The following is a 14,214-nucleotide window of genomic DNA, read 5'->3' as shown; positions in this document are numbered from 1 at the left end:
CTGGCAGAGGAGAGGTGCCTCTCTCCAGCCATGGGCCCATTTCCCTCTGCAGTGCGCAAGGGCTGAATGCGACTGTCTCACAGCATTGGTGTCCCGAAGGCTGCAGGCACAGCTGCTTGAGGTGATGACTTTCTCTCTTTGTGTATCCCTTGGTGCAAGGACCCTGGTGCCGCTCTTTCTTTTCCTACCTGTCAGTGCTGCTCCTATTGGTGTTCTGGGTCTCTGAGGGTTTGGGGGAGTTTCAGACACTGAAGCTTCAGAACATGTGCAGTTTTTGAGACACTGACTCTTCAAGCCATGCCAGGCAAGGTTCTGGGTGGCAGTGAGGTGCCCCAGCACCCTTCTAACCTGTGGGGCTCCAGGAAATGTGGGCTGTAGTCTTGGGAAATGAATGGCTGTCCCCAAAGAAGATCCTGTCTGTAGAACACTTGACCATTTCCCTGCAGTGTCCTGCCAGGCTGTGAGCTTGACACCAGACACAGCTGTGTCACAGCATCTTTGTGGTACCCGAGACACCCATAAAGAAACCCCAGAGGTGCTAAGACTATAGAAATGATGCTGAGCAGCCGTATGTGGCCAGCTGAAACGTGCCCTGCGTGTCCTTGCCTAGAAATGGAGTGTGGAGGCTGCTTTCGGGCACCCTGGGAAAGAGGGAGAAGTTTGGAGATGAGAGCTTTGAATATGGACTCCACTACTCTCAGCAAGGTCAGGCTTCTTTTGAGGGAAACACATAACTATGATCAGCCTTCAACTCAAGCACATGTGAGTGCTGGGTATCTGGGAATAAGACTGATGGATAGACCATCTTCCCCCCGCCTGCAGTAAGTGACAGCAAATCCTATTGCCACTCAGGTCTCGTGAAAGAAAAGCTGAGCATTTCTACCTTGGGAAAAGACTCCCCAGGATGAACAGGAGTATCTGAAAGAAAAAAAAAATGGAAAAAACCCACAATGAAAAAATGAAAGATTTTAGCTTTCTTCCATGAAAAGTCTCTCATAACATGTCACTGTCTTTCCTTCTTCAACAGTCACCCATGCCCAAATGCATGTCTAACAGCAGCTCCGCCACACAGTTCCTCCTCCTGGTGTTCTCAGACACGCGAGAGATGCAGCTCTTGACCTTCTGGCTCTTCTTGGCCATCTACCTGGCTGCCCTCCTCAGCAACGGCCTCATCATCACAGACATAGCCTGTGACCACCGCCTCCACACCCCCATGTACTTCTTCCTCCTCAACCTCTCCCTCATCGACCTGGGCTCCATCTCCACCACTGTCCCTAAATCCATGGCCAATTCCCTCTGGGACAGCACGGACATCTCCTATGCAGGATGTGCTACCCAGGTTTTTTTTTTTTCTTCTTCCTTGGAGCAGAGTGCACCCTTCTGACCATCATGGCCTATGACCGCTACGTTGCCATCTGCAGACCCCTGAGCTACGGGACCCTTCTGGGCAACAGGGCTTGTGTCTGCATGGCGGCAGCTGCCTGGGGCAATGGCTTTCTCCATGCTGTGCTGCACACTGCCAATGCATTTCCCATACCCCTCTGCAAGGGCAATGCTGTGGATCAGTTCTTCTGTGAACTTCCACAGATCCTCAAACTCTCTTGCTCACACTCCTACCTCAGGGAAGTTTGGCTCCTCATGATTAGTTCTTTTTTAGTTTGTGCTTATTTTATTTTCATTGTGCTGTCCTATGTGCACATCTTCAGGGCCGTGCTGAGGATCCCCTCTGAGCAGGGACAGCACAAAGCCTTTTCCACGTGCCTCCCTCACCTGGTCGTGCTCTCCCTTTTTATCGGTACTTGCATATTTGCCTGCCTGAAGCCTCCCTCCATCTCCTCCCCATCGTTGGATCTGGTGGTGGCAGTTTTGTACTCAGTGGTTCCTCCAGCAGTGAACCCCCTCATCTATAGCATGAGGAACCAGGAGCTCAAAGGGTCCATTAGAAAATTCATTTCATGGATATTTGTCAATGCTGATAAATCTGTCATCACTCTCTAGAAATGACATCTAGTGTATTCAAATGCAGGTCTGTGTGCTATTTGTTGTGTTATAATTCTTTTTTGATAGCAATACCTGTGTTGTTATTTAAGGTTATTACGTTCCTTCGTAGTTGCTTGTATTCAGTTCACTCTCCTGAGAAGAGGACCCCGTATAAATTTTTATTTAAACACCTTAAACTTGTATAAATTTTTTTCAAACACTGTTTCACAGCTGACTCTCTCTTAGTATCTCTCTAACAAAATGGCATCTGTCCTGTGAAGTTGTTGAATGTTTGGCTGTTCTTCCAATGCTGATGTCAACAGGCTCAGGAATTTCAGCCTCAAAAGGACCTCAGCAGAAAGTTCATTTTCACATTGGCAGCTGTTCGAGAACAAGGGTTGGATTTAGGACACATCTGTTGTTTTCTATTGACAGTGTAGATGGTGGACGGTCCCTGAGATACTACCATACTACAGTGTCCCAGATGTGATAGGGCAGAGGAGATCCTCCAGGAGGGGAATCTGGAGCTGCCTGGAGAGCCCATGAGATATGCATGGGCCATATGTGCCTGGGCTGGTCACTGACTGGTGCCTCACCAAGTGAGAGAGCAACCCAAGTTGGAGTCAACCAAAGGGAAAGGACTCATTCCAGGTATCTGCAAGGAGACAAAGATGGACACAGCCAACCTGACACACACCAACTCTAACAGGCAACAGTGTCTTTACAGCCACCCCACCAACAGCAGCATTTACACAACCATCAGCAACACAATCGGCCTCATGCTGTTCCCCCTCGCAGGCTGATCTGATGTGAAGGTTACACCAGTGCTCTGTACCTTCCCAGCAGAACTTACTTGCAGGCTCACATCCCACTGTGGTCCCTGCAGTGTGGGCCTGGGCTATGGGTCTGACCAGTCTCAGAGATGTTACCCAACTGGCAATTCCAAACCTCTGCCTCTCCACATCCTGCTGTCATCCACCTTCTTGCTAGCCCCACTTAGAATTGACCAGCAAAGCAGGTAGGTGCATTGACGCCCAAACACACACACATCAGTGAGCCTACTCACACAGCAGATAGCCAGGAGCAGAGTTTAATAAATGTTGTGGTTTAACCCCTGCTAGGCAGCTGAGCACCACACAGCTGCTCGCTCACTCCCCCTGGTGGGATGGGAGAGATGATGAGCAAAGTAAAAGTAAGACAACTCATGGGTGGAGATAAAGACAGTTTGACAGGGAAAGCAAATGCTGTGTGGAAAAGGAAAAAAAGCTAAGAAAAACAAGCAATTTATCCACTACTTCCCATCGGCAGGCTGATACCTAGCCATTTCCAGGAAAGCAGGGCTACACCGCGAGTGATGGTTCCTTGGGAAAAAATCCCATCACTCTGAACATTGCCCCTTGTACCTAAATCTGTCTCTGATGAGGTAAATACCACTGCTGGACCTAAATTTTTCTCTCCCCAGGTGAGCGAGGGAACATGAGAGATTCCTTCAGCTTGTTTCACAGCAGCTTCCCCTGGAACTCCAGGGATACCTGTCAGGGCCCGGAAAGGGTTAAGAAAGTGCTGAAGGGAAAGTTGGGAAAGTTCAGAAATGATCTACATCCTCTGCTGGTCTTTCTTCTGCAGAGTCCTGCTTCAAGGCACCAAGGCCTGGCAGACTTTGTGGGTGAAAACAGAGGGGAAGAGGACAGAGTACCTCACAGTGATCTGTACCTTCTCTCACCAAGTTCAGCAGTGGCCACACATTATTTTTGTTACTTATTCTTGAGCTGTACCTTCAGTACTAACAGCTCATCCTGATGCCCTTGGACCCCCTTGCAAGTATTACCTCCTGGGGAGATTTGGCCTTCCTAAAACCCTCCCTATTTCTAAATTCCTCCTTGGAAGTGAAGTCCTCTGTCCACAACCTCTCTATTACACTTTTTCCATGGAGCTTCCCAAGAAGTTGCTTGTTTAGCCAAGCTGGTGTCCTGTGAGGTCCTCTTGGTTGCTGGAGTATCAGCACAGACACTTTATGGGCACAGAGGATGCTGTCCTTGAAAAGCAGTTGCACTGAATTCTTCTGCCCTTGAGTGACACTGCCCATTGAAAGTTCCCGGCCTCGGCCAACTTCTGACACCCTGAGACCTGGTGTCTGCACTCTGCTGCTCTCCTTCCCCACTCCCTTTGGGAGCTGAGACTCCACCGTGGTTTGCTACTGGAGCCAAGGCTGACCAGGATGACACAGGTTTTCATATCCTGGTGAGCATCAAGTTTGTTGGTCCATCTGTGCTAAACAGCTGATGCAAAGAACCGCCAGACACCTAAAGGATAATTTGCACTCTGCTGTCCAGTGAATGTCATGGGAGTCAGTTGACTCTTTGCCGCCAGCTGCCCACCAAATCTCTCTCTCATTCCATCTCCTTCTTCGCTCACCTTGGTGTCTGCAGGGTTGCTTCTCTCATTCATTTCTTTTACAGCTGCTGCCCACTCTCTTTTGTCTTTTCTCCAACAGGTCAGCAGAGAAGGGCCACCACAATTGTGTATTGGCTCAGTTTTGGGCAGTGGTTGGTCCATTTCAGAGGCAGCTGAAACCTGGTCTCTTCAAAACGGAGTCAACTCTTGATCTCTTCTCACCTAAACCACTGCTGCAGCCCCCCTCACTGCCACCAAAGCCTTGCCATGGAAACCCAATACACAGGGTCATTAAAGTCCCCGCTAATATGTGAGGCCTTTGACCACAAGACTTCCTCAGGCTGGCTAAATAAGATTTAGGCCCCTTCCTCTCCCTGACTACAGATTCTTTATGTCAGAACACAGATTTGCTGGACTTCAGCCATGGCACCAGGGCCAGGCTCAGACATGAAACAATGAAAGGTGTTCCCAAGTTCCCAAGGTCCCATGCAAGCAAAAGCTTTGCTTCAGAGCATGCTAGTTTGGAGGGAAAATGGCAACGTAAAGAGGAAATGAGGACTCCCTAATGAATGAATAACCTGATGAACCCTCAGAACCAGAGGGACGCAGGGCTGGACTCCCTGGCAGGACAGGGCTTTGCTGTCCCTGGTACCCCTGCAGCTCAGGAGGGCTTAAGGTGAAGTTAAAGCTGATCCCCAGGAAGGACAGGGTTCTTTCAATAATGTCCTTGGTTATGGACATGCCGTGATCCAAGAACACTGTGAAAAGCATTGATCTCTTCCTTGATTGCATCATCAAATGTGGGAGATTGTTGATGTGGGAGATGTTCCACATCGTCGATGTGGGAGAAGCATCGCCTACGTCTACTGGATAGAGATGGGACAGGACTTGCCTCATGGCAAGAAAGAACAAAAGCACTGAACATGCCTGAGGTTCTCTTGGGGCCTGTTGCATGGCTGCTCTGAATGGGGACAGTGTTCCTGCAAGCCTTGTGCTGTCCTTGCTGGCTGCATGCGGTTGTGCTGGAGAGCCCTGGTACCTCAGGTAGCATCACAGGGTGTAGTTCACCTTCAAACTGAGCAGCTCTCTGAGTTAGGTCAGGCCTTGTAGGGGTGTCTGTGGGAACCCTGCCAGAGCTGCCAGTGGAGATCTGGCAGATACAGCTGGTGGGGAAGAGAGAAACCCAGCTCTTCAGATGGCAATGACTGCATTTGTTCAGAGGAATTCCTCTCCAGGCTGCCCTGAACATAACGAGCAGGAACAGGCTATGTTTTCCTAGATGTAGGCATCTGCTGTCACTGCAGGTGGCTCAAGGCAGGCTCTACCAGTCTCCAGAATGATGACCCCAGACATTTCCCTGTCCCTCTTTATGGCTCGATCAGAGCTTATAGTTACCTGCACATCTCTTGGACCATCTCTGGTCTCTCAAATGTCACCTGTTGTTTGCATAGGTCCAGGATATTCCTGCCTTTCACAGTCTGGGTATCCTGTCTCATAGTGGGACAGGAAGAGGTGACTCTTGGATTAACTTTGTCACCAGTTAGACAAAAGATTTGCTGCAAAGAAGTTTGACTCCTGAGGTGATGAAGGAAACTTCAGTGATTGCTTCAGCCTGTTTCACAGCAAGTTGTCCTGGAACCCCAGGGACAACTGGAGAAGGCCCAGAGAGGGTAGAGAAAGTGCTGCCTTGGGCTGGTCCTGTGCTGCTGAGCTGGGCTGGGCTCCTGGGAAGGATGGAGATCATGGCAACCAACAAGCACTGCAAAGACAGCTGTGCCCAGGAGCAGCTCCTCTGCCAAGCACAGCAGGGCTGAGGGCACTGCCTGCAGGCAGCGAGGGGAGGGGAGCGAGGCAGAGAGTGGTTAAAGGCAGTGTGGGGTGGGAGGATGTGGAGAGCTCAGTGGCAGGGAATTCATCAGAACCCATGATATGGTAAGTCTGTGGCTGCAGGGCAATGCAGAAGAGTGTCTTGGAGGGGTTTCCTAGGCCTGGCACATGCCATGGCTGATAGGAGCTGTCAGGATGGCTCTCCTGGTTATTCTGGTTTGATGCAGAAGGATGTGCTTCAGAGAAAGGACTGCTTCTGGTGCATCAGAGGGATAGTGCAAGGCAACTCTCTTCTCCCAGGCTTGTCTGCAGGATTAGGAAGGCAGGTGTGCAGCCAGAGGTCCCCAGGATTGTCCTTCAGAGCAGGGTCCCTGCAATCCAGGAGGCTGTGTTCTAGGGAAGGATCTCTGCTGCCTGCCAGGATCAGTGTTCAGACTGTCTAAGAAACTTCCCATGGTGTTGTGGGGAGAAGTTCTGGGTTGAAGGAGTGTCCCTCAGCAGGTCAGGGTCTTTTTGCTTTGAAGAGTGCTGCATGGGTCAGGGCTTCTCACAGCTTCAGCTCTACCTCATGTCTTTTCTAAGGGGACTTCTCAAGAAGCACATCATTTTAGTGGCTCCTGGAAAAACAAGGACCTTTCCTGACTCTTTGTCTGGTTGTCTGGGTTTGATACTGGAGACAAAAGTTCTCATTTCTGCTGAAGAATGTGCTTTGAGATGCCTAGTGTGTTACACTGAGAGACCGGTAACTCAGGGAGAAGTACCTCAAAGCACTGTACCCAGCTGCCTCCAGCCACCTCAGTGACATCTTCCTCTTTCCAGCCACATCAGGTTTCTATGACCTGATTTGCAGATCTTGCACACGCAGAGATGTCCCTGGGCAGTGCCCTGCCCCTGGGAGGTGTTGGCAGGGCAGAGGTGAGCACACAGCGAGTGGGACGGGGTGTGTGAGCACTGACAGGGAGTTGAGCTGGGGCCAGGGAGATGGCTCCTGCCAGGAGCAGCTCCAAGGAGCAGAGACACGGGCAGGGAGTGAGAGGGAGCTGCTGCCAGAAACGCTGGGGAGGGGGATGGGGGAACCTCCCTGCTGTCCCTGTGGCACAGACACCTTCCACTCAGCCACTCCTCTCAGAAACTGGGTCTCAGAAAAGGACAAACCCCGATTTCCATCTGTCTTTGTGTGTCCCTCCTCCCTTGCCAGGAGCATTGTGCCATCTCACTGCCATCCCCTCCTGCCTGGGCTGCCCTTGTTTTCTCAGCTGGATTTGCTGAGTCAGTGCGGGGGGTGAGTTTTGGGGGTGGGAGGTTCAGCTTCTGTTCAGATGCCGACCCTTTGGGTCCTGCAGTGCAGAAGTGTCCGTGGGAGCCAAGTGCCCCAGTCTCCTCCAGACAACTTCAGGACATTCTGCTTTTTCCATGGAGGGTCCTGCTGGGCTGCAGGGTGCCCTCCCGAAGGGCACAGCACTCCCATAGTATCTCTGTGCTACCCAGGATCTCTGTGGAGAAGACACCTCGGTGCTAAGGTGATGGCACTGCTGTTGGGCAGCTTTACGTGGGCAGCTGCAATGGTGCCTCGGTGTCCCAGTCTGGGAGGGGAGAGATGAGAAAAGGCAGGTAGTCTGCCCAGTTGCTCTCTGAACCTGGATTCCTCTGCCCTCAGCAGTGTCCACTTTCTTTTGAGGGCAACACCTGAGAGAGCTCCTTCTCCAGCTCCCAGCTGCCAGCACAGGGCAGCTGAGCACAGGGCTGAGGGGCAGAGCAGCTCTCCTCACTCTGCACTGAGGGACAGTCCCTCTGCCTCTCAGGAGCCACAGGATTTCGCTTGGAGTGCGTTAGAAATGTCAGGGATTCCAGCCACCCAAACCCACTCCTAAATGTGGCAGGCGCAACTGGAACCAAATAAACAGAACAGAACCCCCTCAGCTCAGTTCTGCAGCTGGGCTAATTAGGAACAACAGTGACAAAAAGGTGTTTCGTAAATCACGAGTAACTTTTATCCAAGATCTCCTTGCGTTCCCAGTTCTCTCTTCCTGCACATCAAGAAGGACTGCTCGGGAACCCATTACAGAATCTCTGCTCACAACGGCCCCCCCAGCCAGCAAAACCCAGAGTTCAGGTGAAGGAGCTTCAGAGAGGTCTTTCTGAAAAGAGAGACTCTGACTATGGGGTTGCTATGAGACAAGCAACACATTCTGCTCAGAGAAGTCTGGCATAACTCAGTACTGCCTTGCCTTCCCAACAGATAACAAGACAACTAGAGTAAGCAAATGTCCAACAACAGTTCCATCACCCAGTTCCTCCTCCTGGCATTCACAGACACACAGGAGATGCAGCTCTTGCACTTCTGATTCTTTCTGGGCATCTACCTGGCTGCCCTCCTCAGCAACTGCCTCATCATCACAGCTATAATCTGTGACCACCACCTCCACACCCCCATGTACTTCTTCCTTCTCAACCTCTCCCTTCTTGACCTCGGCTCCATTTCCACCATTCTCCCCAAATCCATGGCCAATTCTCTCTGGGACACCAGGGACACCTGCTATGCAGGATGTGCTGCCCAACTATTTGTGTTTGAATTCTTCACTGTAGCTGAATTTTCTCTAGTGACCATCATGGCCTATGACCGCTACGTTGCCATCTGCAGACCCCTGCACTACGGGACCCTCTGGGCAGCAGAGCTTGTGTCCACATGGCAGTAGGTGCCTGGGGCAGTGCTTTGCTCAATTCTCTCCTGCACACTGTCAACACCTTTTCCATGCCGCTCTGCAAGGGCAAGAGCGTGCATCACTTCTTCTGTGAAGTGCCCCAAATCCTCAGGCTCTCCTGTTCACACTCCTACTTCAGGAAAGTGGGATTTCTTCTGCTTAGCCTTTCTTTAGTTTTTGTGTGTTTTGTTTTCATTGTGCTGTCCTATGTGCAGATCTTCATGGCTGTGCTGAGGATCCCCTCTGAGCAGGGAAAGCACAAAGCCTTTTCCACGTGCCTCCCTCAGCTGGCTGTGATCTCCCTATTTATAAGCACTGGCATGTTTACCTACCTGAAGCCTCCCTCCATCTCTTCCCCATCCCTGGACCTGGTTTTGTCATTCCTCTACTCACTGGTACCTCCAGCAGTGAACACCCTCATATACAGCATGAGGAACCAGGAGCTCAAAAATGCAGTCATGAAGCTCATTCAATCAGCAGTCTTTCAGCGGCAATAAGCTGCCCATGTCACTTCACAAGTGATTTCCAATGTTGTTGGGGAACTTCCTGATCTTTGGGTATTTTAGCTACGTTAATTCTGTTTCTCCAGGAATATCTGCATCCTTTCCACTTCTCTAGAGGCATGAATACAGTCTGTCAGATCCAAAGGTCTTTGGAATTGTATCTGGTGTGATAATATAATGGATTCCTGTGTCACATCTCTCTAATAAAAAGGGATTTCCTCAGTGCCAGTATTTGGAGGTTTTGCCCTTCTACCAAAGCTGAGTTCAGGAGCAGCCTGAAGAGGTTGCCCTCGTGAGGCCGTGCTGCTGTGCTGGGTTCTCCGTGGGCTCAGTGGAGGAGGGCATGGGGCGATATCTTTTGGAATGGGACTGGAGTGAGCTCTCACTGATGGCCTCCCTATTTGGCCACTTCCAGCATTGCCACTCACCACAGGCTTACGGGTGTTTGTTGCTGCATGGCCACATCTCTCCTCCTGCTCGGCTCAGTGTCTGGAAGAGGGGAATGGCCAGCCCTGCCTGAGCCCCTCTGCTTGTCCAGACCCTGGCAGACTCCAGAGCGGGGATGTCTGCGAAACCCCACGTTGAATGCAGATAGGGCTGGGTAGGTTCCAGGACGTGGGGAAAGTGATCTCAACGAGGAATAACAGAAGGGGCGCAGGGTACAAAGGGATGTCCTGGAGGATCATGAGAGGCAAACTTCCCCTCACACCGAATACACCATTTCCCATGCAGTGCCTGAACAGTGGGGCCACGGGGCCAAGTATGTGACAGCAGGCTTGGGCTAGGACAGGCCAGGGAACTGACGGAAGCCACAAAGAAGCTGCCATGGGGTGACCACCTGGAGTGTGTAGCTGCAAGAAATATCAAGAGAAAGGGAAGAGCTTCAATTTCTGTGTTAGTAACCAAGGCTGAGCAAGGGAAATGCAGGGCTGTTGCTGAATGGAGAGAGCAGTTTAAGAACAGCAGACAGCAATGGTGCTGAGGGACTCAATGCCTTCTTTGTCTGAGTCTTTCCTCAATAGGTCTCCCAGGTCTGTTCTCAAGGAAGCGACTCAAGGAGTAGGAGAGCGTGTGGCATTTACCTGGAAGGGAAGGAGACTGTGCTTTCAGTTTTCCACTCTTGGCTGGCTGAGTGGGCAGTGGGAGATGGGAATGTATTTCTCTGTTCTTGAAAGTCATGAGACCTCCGTTCTCATCAGCACTTGTCTGAGCTGCTCCTTAGCCACTGAACACACAGAGATGTCCCTGGGCAGTACTCGACTGCCAGGAGTTGTCTGCAGGGCCGAGTTGAGCACACAGCGGGTGGGATGGGCTCTGTGAGAAAAGACAGGGAGGAGACCCAGGGACAGAGAAACAGCTCCCAGAAAGGACAAGCTCCAGGCAGCAGAGGCATGGGCAGGGATGAAGAAGAATCTGATCCAAACAATGCCGTGGGATGGGGATTTGGGCACGTCCCTGCCATTGCCTGCAGTGCAGATGCCTACCATGGAGTGAACTCGTCGTCTCTTCACCCACATCTGTTTTTAAGGCTGTGGGTGTTCAATCACGTTCTCAGCGGCCTCAATCTTTAAAAGGGCAAATTACCACACACTCGTCTGTCTGTCTTTCTCCTGGCTCCATCTGCAGCAACACTGTGACATTTCTCCCTTTTTCCTCTCCTGTGCTTGCTCAACTTGTTCTTGATACCCGTAAATTTAACGGGCACAAATTGAAGCAGAGGAAGTTCCGTCCAAACATGAGGAAGAACTTCTTTACTCTGAGGGTGACGGAGCCCTGGCACAGGCTGCCCAGGGAGGTTGTGGATTCTCCTTGTTTGGAGATATTCAAGACCCGCCTGGACAAGGTCCTGTGCAGCCTGCTCTGGGTGACCCTGCTTTGGCAGGAGGGTTGAACTAGATGACCCACAGAGGTCCCTTCCAACCCCTACCATTCTGTGATTCTGTGATTCTGTGAAATGTAAAATTTTCACTTACTAGAGTGATTGTAATTAAACTAAAGTAAATCCTTGCTGTTTTGAGAAGACAGGAAAGCTCTAAGATAAAGAGACTCCTAAATAATATTACTAGGACAGCTCAGCCTTGAGAGGGCAGACGCACCAAGCTACAGAGCTAAAGAGGCACCAAGAGGGCAACAAGACCGGAGCAAAAAAACAGCCTGGAAGGACATGGTATACGTGATCTTCTAACTGAGTTTGTGTAGAAACAAAGGCCAACCAGTGGACACTGTGATGAGGAGTATAAGCCTTCATCTTAGGACCCCTAAAGACCACTCGAGGACGCTAACAGACAGGCATGACAGACATTAATATATGCTAATTAGTTCTTGGGAAAGTCATGAATATGCTAAGCATTTCTCGGAAATATAATGAATATGCATACTGTGATTATATTTAACCTGAAATGACACGGTGTTTGGCGCGCATGTTTGGAGGAGAGGTCCCCCGTGTGCCCGGCGCCGTAATAAAGAATACCTGCTTAATAGTCTGCCGACTACTGCGTCTTCAGTTCTGGCTTTTCACTGCATCATTCACTGGACCAGAAGGCTCCTCTGGGTCCTGCCATGAGGATGTATCAATGGGAGCAAAGCGCCCAAGTCCTCTCCTAATTAGCAGGTTCAGGGCAATGCAAATGAGCGGATTCTCCTTTCAGGACATGCAAAATGTAGGATATTTGACTCTTTCCCTGGGGGTTCCTCCTGGGCTCCAGGCTGCCCTGCAGAAGCAAACAGCTTTCCCCTGATATGCCTGAGTTATCTAGCAGTGCCATGCAGAAGAAGCTTTGGTGCTAAGACCATGGGAATGCTGCTCATCATCTGCATATGGGCAGCTGTAATGAGCCCTTTGTGTCCATGGCTGAGAGGGGAGAGCCTAGATCCTCCTCAGGTATGATGGAAGGGGATGAGAGACTTGGCCATCTGCACTTGGAAAATGGATTCCTCTGCTCTCAGCAGTGTCCATTTTCTGCTCAGGGGAACATCTTGGGGCAATCGACTTACAGTTGCAAGAGGTGCCAGCACAGGGCAGCTGAGATCAGGCCTTCCAGACAGACCGGCTGTCCTCACGCTGCACTAAGGGACAGTCTCTTTGCCTCACAGGACCCACAGGAGTTCTGCTGAAGTGCAACACAAATGCCAAAACTTTCTGCCTTAAAACCACTCCTCAGGTGTGGTGGGGCAAGTAGAAGAAGGAGAAACAAAAATAAATCCCCTCAGCTCTGCTCTGCAGTTGGGTGAATTGAGAGCAGGAACGCTGAAAAGCTCTTCAATATCACAGATGGATTTAATCTGAGACGACCCTGTGTTCCTATTTGAGTATTGCTGCATGGCTTGACTGAATCCTGCAGAGCCCCCAGCAGAGCCCCTGTTATAGTTTGGCTGCCGCCGGCAACAAAAGCGCCACGCGGCTGCCCCTCCCCCCGCCGGCTTGCGGGGGAGAACGGAAAGAAAGAGGCAGAAACTGGTGGGTTGGGATAAGGGCAGTTTAACAGAACAGCAAACAGAGGGAACAGGAACAACAACAATACAGAAAAGGAGAAAACACAACACAAACTGCACAGCCCACAGAGCCGCCCTCCACGACTGCCAACGCGAGCTCCCGAGCCGAGAGTGAGTTCCCGTCCCCCCAGCTCCCCCCCACCAGAACCCAGCATGACGGCACATGGTATGGAATACCCTGCTCTGTTTGGCCAGTTTGGGGTTGGGTCAGCCTGCCCCGACTGTGCCCCTTCCTGGATTCTGGTGAAAATTAACCCAGTTCTGGCCGAACCCAGGACATTATCCACCCCTTATTCCATACCATCTACGTCATGCCCAGGTCCCCCATTGTTCAGCTGATCACCACCACTTCTCCTGTCTCCTGATATCATTCCCTTAGTCTATGGATCATCACTCTAAAGTGTCCATTGAGTTCATTTAATGCATGACTTTGGGCTCCATCTGTTGTAATGGTCTTCTGTGGCAGGTGATGTGTGATGATGGGCGGTCACTTGCTGCATCCGGAGCTCACGGCTGATGCATCTGGTGTGGCCCGTGCCCACAGGCTGCAGGAGATGTTGATCCTGATGAAGTTGCTGGGTGCCAGTTGTTGAAAAACCAGGTCCAGTTCCATCATCGCTGTTCTCTGCTAGGTTTTCATCAAAAAGTCCATCCTTCTTTAATCTGGACGATTCTTACTATGATACTACTGGTACAACATATAACAATTATAACAGTGATAACAGACAGTGACAGGGTTATTTAACAATTAACTTTATACAATTTATTTATGGACTCTTCTCACCCAAAATCTAATCCCCATGAGGTACACATCGGACTTCCCCATCCTTCCGCATTACCCACCAGGTACACACAGGTCCTTGAGCAAAAGCAATCCCATAGACAGGCTTGCCTTTGCCCAAGGCAGGACTAACCCAAACCGTCTTCCCTAACATGTTCCGCATGTGCACTACAGGGACTTTATCCCCTTCCACAGGGCGCTGAGGTTTTGACTGGGCAGGACCAGCCCTGCTAGTGGACCCTCTGGTGTTAACCAGCCAGGTGGCCTTTGCTAAGTGAGTATCCCAGTTTTTGAAAGTCCCACCCTCCGTTGCTCTCAAAATGGTTTTTAACAGCACATTGTACCGCTCGATCTTTCCAGAGGCTGGTGCATGGTAGGGGATGTGATACACCCACTCGATACCTTGTTCTTTGGCCTAGGTGACTATGAGGCTGTTACAAAAGTGAGTCCCATTGTCCGACTCAATTCTTTCGGGAGTGTCATGTCGCCACAGGACTTGTTTTTCCAGGCCCAGGATGGTATTCCGGGCGGTGGC

At 50.8% G+C, this 14,214-nt stretch overlaps 1 protein-coding gene across 1 annotated transcript in view; it reads left to right on the top strand.

Moving 5' to 3' along the window:
* The window catches only part of LOC142362621 (olfactory receptor 14C36-like), a 136,257-nt gene extending 134,259 nt beyond the window's left edge, over positions 1–1,998 (top strand). The window contains exon 2 of the mRNA XM_075432189.1: positions 1,431–1,998. Coding sequence (XP_075288304.1) covers positions 1,431–1,998 — 568 coding nt within the window. The remainder of the gene's footprint in view (positions 1–1,430) is intronic.
* Positions 1,999–14,214: the final 12,216 nt, after the last annotated feature.

This window comes from Opisthocomus hoazin, chromosome 10 (genome assembly GCF_030867145.1).
Source record: "Opisthocomus hoazin isolate bOpiHoa1 chromosome 10, bOpiHoa1.hap1, whole genome shotgun sequence".
NCBI lineage: Eukaryota > Metazoa > Chordata > Aves > Opisthocomiformes > Opisthocomidae > Opisthocomus > Opisthocomus hoazin.
This window is presented reverse-complemented; position numbering and strand designations above follow the sequence as displayed.